The sequence below is a fragment of the Dasypus novemcinctus genome, chromosome 3, assembly GCF_030445035.2.
Source record: "Dasypus novemcinctus isolate mDasNov1 chromosome 3, mDasNov1.1.hap2, whole genome shotgun sequence".
Classification (NCBI taxonomy): Eukaryota; Metazoa; Chordata; class Mammalia; order Cingulata; family Dasypodidae; genus Dasypus; species Dasypus novemcinctus.
Window position 1 is genome coordinate 79,155,679 of NC_080675.1, and position 13,507 is coordinate 79,169,185.

At 35.0% G+C, this 13,507-nt stretch overlaps 1 protein-coding gene and 1 pseudogene across 7 annotated transcripts in view; one reads left to right on the forward strand and one right to left on the reverse strand.

The window, feature by feature from the left end:
• Positions 1-13,507, forward strand: part of RALGAPA1 (Ral GTPase activating protein catalytic subunit alpha 1) — a 298,344-nt gene that overhangs the window by 54,597 nt on the left and 230,240 nt on the right. For all 7 annotated transcript variants that reach the window (XM_071213978.1, XM_071213981.1, XM_058293545.2 and 4 more), the window contains exons 8-10: positions 5,252-5,390; positions 6,761-6,969; positions 9,974-10,213. In XM_071213978.1, coding sequence (XP_071070079.1) covers positions 5,252-5,390; positions 6,761-6,969; positions 9,974-10,213 — 588 coding nt within the window. The remainder of the gene's footprint in view (positions 1-5,251; positions 5,391-6,760; positions 6,970-9,973; positions 10,214-13,507) is intronic.
• LOC139438166 (swi5-dependent recombination DNA repair protein 1 homolog pseudogene) lies at positions 2,240-2,953 on the reverse strand (annotated as a pseudogene).

Here is a 13,507-nt window from a genome sequence, read left to right on the forward strand (position 1 = left end):
GTGACCACTTCTATCCTTATCAGCGGCACTGGGAATCTGTTTCTTCTTGTTGCGTCATCTTGTTGTGTCTGCTCTCCGTGTGTGCGGCGTCATTCTTGGGCAGGCTGCACTTTCTTTTGCACTGGGCGACTCTCCTTATGAGGTGCGCTCCTTCCACATGGGGCTCCCCTACGTGGGGGACACCCCTGCATGGCACGGCACTCCTTGCGTGTGTAAGCACTGTGCATAGGCCAGTTCCACGTGGGTCAGAGACCCAAGGTTTGAACTGTGGACCTCCCATGTGGTAGGCAGACACCCTATCCATTGGGCCAAGTCCGCTTCCCTCATTGTGTTTTTCTTTAAAAGAAACTCACACTTCATGTAGATTTTTAAAAAATTGTTTTACAGGTTTATTGAGATAATAAATGATATACAATAAACTGCAACATTTGAAATGTACAATTTGATGATTTTATTTCATGCTATACACCCATGAAACCATCACCAAGGTCAAGATAATGAACTTATCTATCACCCCTAAAAGTTTTCTGATTCCTTTGTAATCTGTCCCTTTCCACCTCCCAGTTCCACCTCCTTAACCCCTGGCAACCATTGATCTGATTTTTTTTGTCTCTATAGCATAATTATTTTGAGAATTGTTTTTGCTGTTGTATGTCTTAAAAGTTCGGTCTTTTTTATTGCTCAGTAGCATGCCATTGTGTGGATAGACCACAGTTTGTTTATCCAGTCACCTGTTGATAGTCATCTGGATTATTTCTGGTTTTTGGCTGTTAAAAGTAAATCTGCTATGAATATTGCTAAATTAGTCTTTGTATGGATATAAACTTTTTTTTCCTGGGTAGATACCTAGAATTTGAATGGCTGTGTCATAGAATAGAAAAGAAACTGCCTGGGAAGTGGACTTGACCCAATGGATGGGGTGTCCACCTACCACATGGGAGGTCCACAGTTCAAACCTAGGGCTTCCTTGATCCACGTGGAGCTGGCCCATGTGCAGTGCTGATGCGTGCAAGGAGTGCTGTGCCACGCAGGGGTGTCCTCCGTGTAGGGGAACCCCACGTGCAAGGAGTGTGGCCCCATAAGGAAAGCCGCCCAGCGCAAAAAAGTGCAACTTGCCCAGGAGTGGCGACCACACACATGGAGAGCTGACGCAGCAAGATAACGCAACAAAATGAGACACAGATTCCCAGTGCTGCTGACAAGGATAGAAGCAGTCACATAAGAACACACAATGAATGGACACAGAGAACAGACAACTGGGGTGAGGGGGAAGGGGAGAGAAATAAATAAAAAATAAATCTAAAAATAAAAAATTAAAAAATAATAAAAAATTAAAAAAAAAAGAAACTGCCAAACTTTTCCAAAGATTTGTACCTTTTTACATTCCCACTGGCAATGTATGAAGATTATAGTTGTCTCTTATCCTTGCCACCAATTAGTATGTCAGTCTGCAGTTTTAGCTATTCTAGTGAGTGTGTAGTGGTATCTCAGTTTTAATAAGCATTTTCCTAATGGGTAGTGATATTTTGAGTGTCTTTAATGGGCTTGTTTTCCATATCTCCTCTGGTGAAGTGTCTATTCAGTTCTTTTGCCCATTTTTAAATTGGATCATTTGTCTCCTTTTTATTGATTTGTAAGAGTTGTTTATATATTCTATTATAGTTAGAAGTCCTTACGTATATATTATGCAAATATTTTCTTGACTTTTCATTTTCATAGCACTTTTTTGCCATAATAAACAAAAAAAAATATTTAAAACTGTTTTCCAGAAATTGCTGAAATTTTAAAAACATGATTTAAGGTGGTTTTATCCCCCCACACTTCTTTAACTGTCAAGTTTTCTTTGACTAATTTATCCCAAGTTCTAAATTTTCATTTTAGAACTTAGTAAACAGTAACCACAGTTCACTAAATGTTGTTGATCAGAATACTGACCACTATGCTCTGATGGAGGGGTTCTTAACCTTTTTTGTTCCACAGACACCTTTGCCAATCAGGTGAAAACCACAGACCCCTTACTAAGTCCACACTATACTGTGTACTATTTAATGAATATATCACACCCGCACCAACACATCCCCCCAAGAATAATGTTTTTTAGAATTTCAATTCAAGCTCATGGACCCCTTGTTAAGAATGCCTGCAAATGGTTTATGCCTTCCCTTTAAAATATATACTTATCTTTTAGTCAAGTTGTCATTCTCAAAGATGCTCTGTAGAAAAACTATGAATTAAATACCTATAAAACCATCTTTACTTCTATATGTAGCAATTTTTTATCTATTCCATAGTGGTCTATCAACTGAGTAAGGCTTAGTTTCTTATTCTTCTCAGACATAGTTGATTTAGACTCATAAAGCCCTAGCTTTATAGTTACAATGTCTCTATTTTTTTTTATTAACATCTGTAACTGCTACAGGTCATACTTTGATTATACATTTTCACTAGTTTTAGACCAAAGACTGTCTTCTGAACCTGCTTCACCAATTTTGCTTTTACTTCATTTAATCCTTGTTTGGGAAGATTCTCGTTCAGAAAACTATTTTGGAGAGCATTGTGTAACCCAACATCAAGTGATTTAGATTCATGTGCATTAATATTCTTGAAGGTGTTTTCAGAATATGAGCTTTCTTAAAATTCACTGCTTGTGTTCAATTTTTCTTTAAATTACAAATGGTTTTCTTATGTTGAAGAAGCTGGTTTCTCTGAAAAGTTCTGATGGTTTTCTTTCTTCTCTACTTTAAGACATTTATCATCTAGCACTGGATTGAAATGAATGTGTTATTTTTATTGTTTTCTAAGTATTGCACTCATAGGTTGTTTTCTTGAGCTAATAATATCTGTATGGGTAGATAGTGGATTCTCCCAGATTTGTGGTGGGCTAGGTAAAAGTCACAGCTGAAACTGATGGACATTCCATCTTGAAAATGAAATCTTGGTTTACCTGTCCTCCATCAACAGAGTGTACAGAATGTATGCATAAATTTCGGCCAATAGCTGTCCCAATCCCAGAAGTAGCACAACACTGGATGCCTTCATAGCAGTCTTTTGAAAATTACTTTTGTTCTTTTAAAGAACACAAGTTTTTAATTTTGACGAAGTCCAGTTTATCAATTTTTTATTTTATGTTTCTGACTTTTGGTGCTTTCAAAGAAATCTCTGCCTATCCCAATGCCACAAAGATATTTTCTTGTCCTTTTTTTTTTTTTTTTTTAGAAGTTTTATGGTTTTTGGTTTTACGTTGAGGTCTATGGTCCATTTTGAGCTAATTTTTATTAGATGAGCAATGTTGACTTTATTCTCCTGCATAAAGCAGTATCTGAGGTTTTTCCAGTATATTGTTACTCTTTTTCTCTTTATGATTAGTAAATATTTTGTGAGGAGGTATTTTATACCTATGTAAATATCCCATTCCTTAAAATTTTTGCCCATATGTTTTAGGATCATTTGAAGATTTTTGACTGAATTATTACTGTGATGGTTACCAACTGGTGACTTTTAAAAAAATAGCTATACTGAGATATAATACATACACCATACAGTTCATCCATTTAGGATGCACAATTCATTCTTTAAAAACGTATTCACAGGTTGTGCAACTATCACCACAATCTAATTTCAGAACATTTTACCCCCTCAAAAAGAAAGTCTGGGATCCATTAGCAGTTACTTCCCTTTCCCCCAGCCTCTCTATTGTCAGCCCTAGGGAAACACTAATCTATTTTTTGTCTCTATTTGCATATTCTGGACATTTCACAGAAATGTTATCCAGCATGTAGTCTTCTGTGACTGGCTTCTGTCGCTTAGCATGTTTTTAAGGTTCATCCATGTTGTAGCATGTATTCTTCCTTTTTATTGCCTAATAACATTCCATTGTGTGGATATATACCACATTTTGTTTATGCATTCATCAGTTGATGGATTTTTGGGTTGTTTCCACTTTGGGCTAACTTGTGATACTTTAATTTCATCATTTCTTCTATATTCGACCGCAAAATACTATAGGAAAAAACCTTTCTTCCTTTCCTATTTATTCATTTAATTTTTATATTTCCTATGAATCCGTATGTGCCTTTAAAAAAAATTATTTTTTTGTTCACCTCACATTCTGTATTTGGTTGTGGGCGCTTCTTCAAGTTGATTCCTGTGTCCTTTTGACTTGTCCCCCATCATTCTTTGAATACTACTTTTCTTTCTAGCACAAGAAGATTTTCCAGTTTTGTCTTGTACTTTCCTTGCCCCAACTCTGCAACGTGCTATTTCTCTAAAGAGCCCTTGTTTATTTTAGTGGAGAATTGTGTTTAGAAACTGATCTGGGTACTCATTGTACTCGTTGCTGTTGGGGTGTCTCTACTCCTGGACTTAGTGGCACAGTTAGGGAATTTATGCATGTATACTCATATATTCTATATTCATTTCTCTGTATCTTTGTAAATACATTGAAAACTGAATTCATACCAGTCTCCCCGATTCCAGTTCAACACCTCAGGGTTCATACTAGTTTTCTTCTTTTCCGTAACACTCTTCTCTGACCATGAGAAACTTGGCTCTTATTATGCTCAGGATATTTACTTATTTACTCAATCCCCGCTTCTTAGATAATCTCCCTTTACCATCATAGCCCCCCTTTGTAGCTGTAGATATTCTCCTCTACCCACTTGGGCACCAATATCCGTCTGCATCTTTGCCAATCACTTTCTTAGGTGTTCTCTTCACACCACTGACTTCCCACATTCTGTCTTATACTGCTCTTCCCTCTCATGCTTCTTACCCCTCCATCTTCATGGATACCTTACTCATTCCTGTGAGGAAGTAGCGCAGAGATGCTACTGTGCTACTGATGCCCTGCTGGCTGTGCTCAGGCTCTGATTACCTGCACTAGATTACTGTCACTGCTTTCCCTGCCCTCCTCCCTACCCCCCTATGCCTATTATATATGACAGCTGAATTATTGAGGGAGGGGAGAAAGGGGCAAAGGAGAATATTGGTGTCTTTGTCATTATCAGAACCAGACTTTGAATCAGTTTTCACTGTTTTCCGGAGTACATTTTAACTTCTAAGATTTTTTGAAATATAATATTTATAATACTGTGATATTAGACCTGTTTTTAAAAGCTATGTATTTATGATCCTCACAATGTAACAATTCAGTATACTGTTTAAATTACTTTTTATAAGGTTGTTTACAACAGCTAATAATTGTACTTAAGAGATTCTGTCTCCTGGTGTGATTCTAGTTATCTATTTTCAGGTAAAAAGTTTAGAATGGAAGAACAAAGAAAACCAAGAAAGGGGATTTTCGTTTTTATTTTCACATTTTAAGAAATATTACTTACCTTATATTTTCCCAAACATCTGCAAGGAGAACAGTTTATATCATCCTGTACTTGGTGAGTAGTCCTTGGAACTTTCTGAAAGATCCAGCTAAATAAAACATCTCTCAATGTAAAGTGGGCATTTGTTACTTGCAGAAAACTGATCACATTTAATATTTGTATTGGTCAGTAGAGATACACTTTGATTCACATTGACAGTGGAAATTATATTAATAGGAAATTTTCATCAAAAGTATTTGTGATTGTAAATTGAACTTGATTCTAATGTTTTGGTGTGATCATATTATAAATTTTCTTTTTAATATCACCCAAGGGTTCAATTTAATATCAGTCTTTCTTAAGTTCTGTATGACAATTACATTGTTATATATTTTGATCATTTCTTGTCCAATATTTAGTAACTATGCAAGATTTCTGTTGGAGCCTAGAAGCTAGAGCATATCCTAAGTTAGACATATCCTAAGTTAGAAGCTGGCCTCTTTCATATACAGAGGGCATTGGTAGTCTGATATAGAGGTCATTTTTGGTCTGTATGAGGAAACGTCCTTTTTGCAAAAAGATGTTCCTGTTTTAAACTCTGCCAGGTTTAGGCAACCAATAGGGTCAGGCAAAACCATTAGGATGTTGAGGAATGATTCTAATTAGAGTAACAGGTATTTGCCATTGTAAACAATATTAGCTTTAAAAATAGTTTGGGGGGAGTAGATGTAGCTCATTGTTTGACCAGCTGCTTCTCATGTACGAGGACATGGTTCAATCCCCGGTACCTCCTAAAAACCAAAACAAACAAAAGAAAAAACCAAACTCTTACTGGGGAGTAGATGTATGTCAGTGGTTGAGTGCCTGCTTCCATGTATGAGGTCCTGGGTTTAATGCCTGGTACCTTTTAAAACATTATAATAAATAAAAGTAAATTAAAATTAAATAAATATAAAATGAATTAAATATAAAATAAAATTAATGAGAGCTCATTTCAATTAAGCTAAGACTTAGAGACATATTTTGAAGTCATCAAGTATGAGAATTTTTTCTTTGATTTTTTTTAAGGAGGTACTGGGGATTGAACCCAGGACCTTGTATGTGTCAAGTAGGCATTCAGCCACTTGAGCTATATCTGCTATCCTTTTGTTAATTTTAAACGGCTCTGGAAGCATCTTTGTACTTAAGCAGGATTCTTTGAACCTTTTAATGTTTATCAAAAAGACATGTTCCATATATGAACCTGGTTCACTTTTCTAGGTTTCATGCTAATATCTAGTAAATTATTTTAAATGTCATTTAGACATTTTTGTACTATTAATAAAACTACCTTCAAAACGAATATCTTCAAATATTTTCTCACATGTTAAAAATAAAAAATTTAGGTTTATCTAAGTGTAATTCATTTCTTATTTTGATTTTTGTTTTCCTTTTATTTTGAATAGATATCCCACAGATGAGACCAAAGCCACATTATGTAATGATAAAGAAGGATGCTGAAACTAATGAGACAATCTATTGTACAAAGGAACCTTTTATTAAGGCCCGTGTTATTGTCATTCGTTGGCTGGTTTCTTTCTGGCTTGAGCCAAAACCACATTCAGGACCTCATATTCCTGGGATGGAAGGTGAAGTCTTGCCAAAGAATATTCAGGTAATACACACATAAGGAAAGCTTATTAAAGTTAGAAATGTTGAGATTTAGTCAACTAATTTCAACTGCTTTGTGTGTAGGGCACATTTAAAGCAAAAAATAGTGGTATTTTATTTGTGTAAATGTAAATTCAAATTTTAACAATTATAGAATTTATAGTTTTCAAATAAAACTTGGAAGATATAGAAGACAGTTTCAGTCATTTGTCAACCTTTGTTTCAACTTTCTGTATTTAATTTTACTTGTACAGTATGAAAACTTTCTGGCGGTGGACTTGGCCCAGTGGTTGGGGCGTCCATCTACCACATGGCAGGTCCGTGGTTCAAGCCCCGGGCCTCCTTGACCCTTGTGGAGCTGGCCCATGCACAGTGCTGATGCGCGCAAGGAGTGCCATGCCACGCAGGGGTGTCTCCTGCGTAGGGGAGCCCCATGTGCAAGGGGTGCGCCCCGTGGGGAGAGCCGCCCAGCACGAAAGAAAGTGCAGCCTGCTCAGGAATGGTGCTGCACGCACGGAGCGCTGATACAACAAGATGATGCAACAAAAAGAAACACAGATTCCCGTGCCACTGACAACAACAGAAGCAGACAGGGAAGATGCAGCAGGTGGACACAGAAAACAGACAACCGGGGTGGGCGGGGAGGGGAGAGAAATAAATAAATAAATCTTGAAAAAAAAAGAAAAAGAAAAAAGTGTGAAAATATTCTGAATTACATAAATTCTTAAAAATGGAAAAAACTTGAGATCAAATGGTTAAAAGACCTTCATCACACTTTTAAAGTTTCTAAGCATTCGCAGAATGGTGGTTTTTTTTTTTGAGTTATTTTTTAATTTCTCTCCCCTTCCCCCCCCATTTGTCTGCTCTCTGTATCCATTATCTGTGCGTTCTTCTGTGACGGCATCTATCCTTATCAGTGGCACCGGGAATCTGTGTTTCTTTTTTTTGTTGTTGCGTCATCTTGTTGTGTCAGCTCTCCGTGTGTATGGCGCCATTCTTGGGCAGGCTGCACTTTCTCGCACTGGGCGGCTCTCCTTACGGGGCACTCTCCTTGTGCGTGGGGCTCCCCCACGCGGGAGACACCCCTGCGTGGCACGGCACTTCCTGTGTGCATCAGCACTGTGTGTGGGCCAGCTCCACACGGGTCAAGGAGGCCTGGGGTTTGAACCTCAGACCTCCCATGTGGTAGGCGGACACCCTATCCATTCTCCTTTTATTGATGAAGATGCCAAGACTAGAAATGAGATGTATAGTACAGCTATACTTGAAGGGACTACTATATCAAACTCTGTTTTGTTTATTTATTTTTAAAATATTTTCATTTTTTTGTTACATTCTTTTTTCTTTTTTATTACTTTAGGTTTTTTTAAACAATTTTATTGATACATATTAATGAAGCATAAATCAATCCAAAGTATACAATCAGTGGTATTTGGTATAATCACATAGTTGTGAATTCATCACTTTGCTCATTATTAGGGCATTTTCATTATTCCAATAATAATAATAATAATTTAAAAATCATCACTTTTCAACCTCTATGGTTCCCCTGCTGTAGTGCATAGCCACTATTCTGTTTCCATCTCTCTAGTTTATTTGTATTTATATTTTGTAAAATCAATTTTATATGCAGTGTCACCCATATTTGTATTTCACATGAGGTTTCACTATGTTATACAGTCCCATGTTAAATTTTTTAGCTTTTCTTGTAATATACATGACCTTAGACTTTTCTTTCAACCATTGTCATACCCATATAATAGCTCTGTCAGTTACAAACACTATAATATGCTTTCACTATTTCTATTCATTTTACAAACAACCTTTTTACTAATTCTGCACAGATTAACCCAGATTATTGAACTGTCAAATTTTGTTATTTTAAATTGAAGGGTCCCTCTTTTTTCCTGTTTCCTCCTTTTATTCATTGTGTTTCCCTGAATTTGTCTGTATTACAGCATATTTTTTTCTATGTTTATTTTCCCTTTAGTTAGATTTCCTCATTTAGTTTTAAAATCTTATACTGTATGTGTTTTTTGTATGACTTGTTAAAATAAGATGGAGATGTAGAGTGTGTTTCATTCATAAGATTTCAGAAAATTTGAATTTTATTTCAATTAGCTTTGTATTTGTCTATAACAGACTGTATTTCCCCAAAACTTTATTCTGGGTTTTCTACAAAGAATTATTAAATACAGCAATTATCAAGCAAAGCTGTTTTTCTGATCCTAGAATTTAACAGACTTAAAACCATAGACTTTTTGATCAGGAAGGTATACTTGAGATCATTTACTTAAACTCTCCTATTTTGAGATGATAAAACTGAGACCAGTAATTGAATAACCTACCATAATGTAATTTACTCTACCATGAAATAGTGCTACTCCTCACAGACTTTTGTGGTAATTTTTAAATTGCCATCTTAAGGCTATTACATTCTCCCTAGTGTTAGGCTTAATCTTCAGCCTTGGTGAAAATTCCGTTAAATTATTAGAATTTAGTTTCTCTTGAGCTTTCTAATATTTTCATTTAGTTTCATTTCTACTTCCTCTGTCATAATTTTTGTTCAATTCCTTTATTTTTTTGTTTACTTGCATAATTTTTTTCCTAAGGTAAAAATAGAGATAATTTTAAACATTAAGGTTTTGTAGGTAAATAATCCAATGTTGTTATTCTTGAAGAACTGAGCTGCTTCCATTTGCTTTATTTTTAACCTAGCTTTAATAATTAACTTGTTTGTACACTTAATATACTGTAAAACAAATCTGATTATTGATGGATATATGATTAATTACCGGGGATCTCTGTATCAATTTGTTGTTGAGTTCTTTGTAGTATCACTTAATATTTAGAATGAATTCTAAATGGAACTATGCAGAATTTTAAACAATGCAGTAAATTTCTTTTGAAATGCCTTGAATTCTGCCAGTATTTGTTATTAAAAGGTAAGATACCCAATTAAATGATTATGATAGTCTTCTTTTTTTTTTTTTAAACTTGGATTCTAGAGAGCTGCTGCTAGTTTGGTATCCAGGGAAGAAAACAAAAATGATAATGCTGATAAAGCAGACAGAACTACAGAACCAGAACAATCTCATTCCAATACAAGTACTCTCACGGAGCGAGAACCCAGCTCATCTAGTCTCTGTAGCATTGATGAAGAACATCTCACAGATATTGAAATAGTTCGCAGAGTTTTTTCTTCTAAAAGAAGTAATGTAAACTTTGTTACAGAGATTTTTCGTCAGGTAAAATACCTCTCAGTATTTTAATTTATTATAAAGATTTCTGCCTCTAATATTAAATATACTGATTTTTAGCTATTTACATTTTATTCTTTATAGAAATGCTTTTTTTAAAAGTTTATTTTCAGTTTTTTAAATTGACTATATCTGATTTCTTACTTTGTAGTTTGCAATTTTCTTCCTATCTTTCGATTAATAACTTCTAGTAAAACTTTATCTTTCATTCTATGTTCAGTAAAAGATGTTTTCATTGCTTTTATCCTCCCTTCAGAGACTTGGTTTTGCCCTCTAAGGCATTCTGAAGTTAAAGTTGTTTAAGACAGATAATACTTGAGGTAGGGGAGGGTAGAAAGGAAGAAAATAAGAAAGGGAGGAAAAAAAAAAAGCTATTTCACATCAAAATAGCTAGAAATTCCTAAATGCACATTCTCAAATATAGAAAGGTTTTGTGGAAAGTAAAACTTATGAAAATTCATCATTTGCTCTTAATAAATAGCAAAGGTACTTAACTTTTGCAGGTAAACATCATTGAATTTTGTAGCTGACGGGGATCATTCAAGTCTCACAGCAAGTAAGTGGTAGATTTGGGACTAAAAGTCCCAGTTCCTGGTTCCCGTGTCAGTGCTCTTTATTCTTTGCCACACTGCCTTTACAATCCAGAGAGCTCTCTAGGCAAAGCAAAAGTATCTTCATCTCCTGTTCATTTTTATTGATATGTAAGAGAAAGCATGAGGCAGCAATAGCCTTGTTAGCCTAAATTAAAGAAGCAGACTTGCTTTAATTTTTTGTCCAGTTTTGGCAGTGGTTCTGCATGCCAGATTTAGGCTTTGTGTCAACAAACGGGACAGGAAAGATACTTAACAAATAGTGTTGGAGTACTTTATTTTAGAGGAAATGTAAAGCTTATAGAACTATTCAGGATTTCTAATTCTTCACTTGCAATAAGTTTATTTTTTTAGGAATTTGTTCATTATATTTGTTTTCAAATTTATTGGCATGAAGTTTATTCCCTTCTTTTATAATTTTTTCCATCTCTGAAGCATTTTTATTTTATTCCTATTAGTATTTACTTGTGCCTTGATTTTCTTTTTTCTTGATGATTTTTGCCAGAGTGATGTTACTTTTATTAGTCTTATCCAAGAATAACCTTTTGGTTTTGTTGATCCTCTGTTTTTTGTTCCTTTTTCTCTTTTATTAATTTTTGCTCCTTGTTATTTCTTTGCTTCTTCTGACTATTTAAAAATTTTATTTAGTGGTTCTTTTTGTAGCTCTTTAAATTTTAGCCACATTTTTTCTCGTAATCATTTCTGAGGCTATTAATTTAATAGACTTCAGCTGAGTTTACACATTTTCATGTACAGTATTTTTTTTCCTCAGTTCTAAGTTTTTTCTAATATTCATAATGATGTCTTTTTTGACCTATGTGTTATCTAGAAATGTGTTTCTTCCAAACATATTTGATGTTTCTAGTTTTCTCTTACACATTTCAAATATAATTCTTATTTGATCAGAGAATTCAATCTGTATGATACTGATTATTTAAAATTTATAAAAACTTATGACCCATATTATAGTGTTTTTTTCATAAATGTTCAGTGTGCATAAAAAGAACGTATTCCAGGAAGCTCAAGTGGTTGAGCACATGCTTCCCACATGAGATCCTGGGTTCAATCTCTGGTACTTCCTAAAAACAAACAAACGAAAAAACCACCTCTCATTTGGGGAGCGATGGTAGCTCAGTGGTTGAGTGCCTAATTCCTGTGTATGAGGTCCTGGGTTCAATCCCTGGTACCTCCTAAAAGAAAAAAAATATATACATTCTTTGAAGCTGTTAAATCCAGTGGTTTTTCTAAAGTCTATTAGATCAAGTTAATTAATTGTGTTGGTCATCTTTTCTATGCCCTTGCTGATTTTGGTCTGTTTGGTCTCTCTTGGTTACAGAGGAATGTGTTAAAATCTTCTACTCTGATGATGATTTGTCTGTTTGCCTTTGTCCTTCCATTAGTTTTTCTTTGTTATTATTTGAAGCTATGTAATTAAGTATATGCAAGTTTATAGTTTTATCTTTTTAATAGAAGTAGCCTGCTATATATTTTTTTATTCTTTTTATTTTCAAGCTTTTTCTGTTCTTAGATTTTTTTTTTAAGATTTATTTATTTTATTTATTTATCTCCCCTTCCCCCCCATCCCAGTTGTCTGTTCTGTGTGTCTATTTGCTGAGTGTTCTTTGTCTGCTTCTCTTGTTGTCAGTGGCACGGAAATCTGTGTTTCTTTTTGTTGCGTCATCTTGTCTGTCAGCTCTCCGTGTGTGCAGCGCCATTCTTGGGCAGGCTGCACTTTCCTTTCACACTGGGCTGCTCTCCTTATGGGGCGCACTCCTTGCGCATGGGGCTCCCCTACAGTGGGGCACCCCTGCGTGGCAGGGCACTCCTTGCGCGCATCAGCACTGCACGTGGGCCAGCTCCACAGGGGTCAAGGAGGCCCGGAGTTTGAACCGCGGACCTCCCATGTGGTAGACAAACGCCCTAACCAGTGGGCCAAGCCTGCTTCTCCCTGTTCTTAGATTTTATGTGTCTCGTAAATAGCCATATGATTGGATTTTTAAATCTTTGTTTTATATCTAGAATATTTACTGAAGTAAAAGATACCTTTATTTGGTCTTTCTATGTTTCTTTGTATTTCTTTTTTTTTTTTTAATTCTTTTTTTTTTTTAACCAATGATTTTTCATTCTATATTTTCCTTCATCTCCTGACTTGAAAGTTTAGCTGTATTCCTCTTCCTTTAATGGTTACCACATAAATTTTAACATGGAAACCTCACTTCCCAAAGACCAAAGTTATTTTTTATGATCTTCCTAGCCAGTATAAGGACTTTAGAATCCTATCACTCTAATTCTCATCAACTTGTATTGTTATTAAATATTTCGTTTCTATTATGTGTGTTTGTCTTTTACCCCAATATGATTATTACTGTTCTTTGCATTCAGTATTGGTGTACATTTAGACATATATTTATTACTTTTTTGCTTATGATTTTCTTCCCCTTCAAATTTCCTATTTAAAATCATGTTCCTCTGCTTGAAGTTCATTTAGAATTTACTTAGTGGATGTCTGTTGGTATCAAATACTTGACATTTTTGGTTTTCTGAAAATGTTTTTATTTTGCCCTTATTCTTGAAAGATTTCTTTCAATGAATATAGTATTCTAGGTTTGACAATTATTTTAATTAAGCACACTGAAGATACTTTTCCATTATTCTCTGCTTTTGAGATGTTAACAGTTAGTTGAAGTCTTAC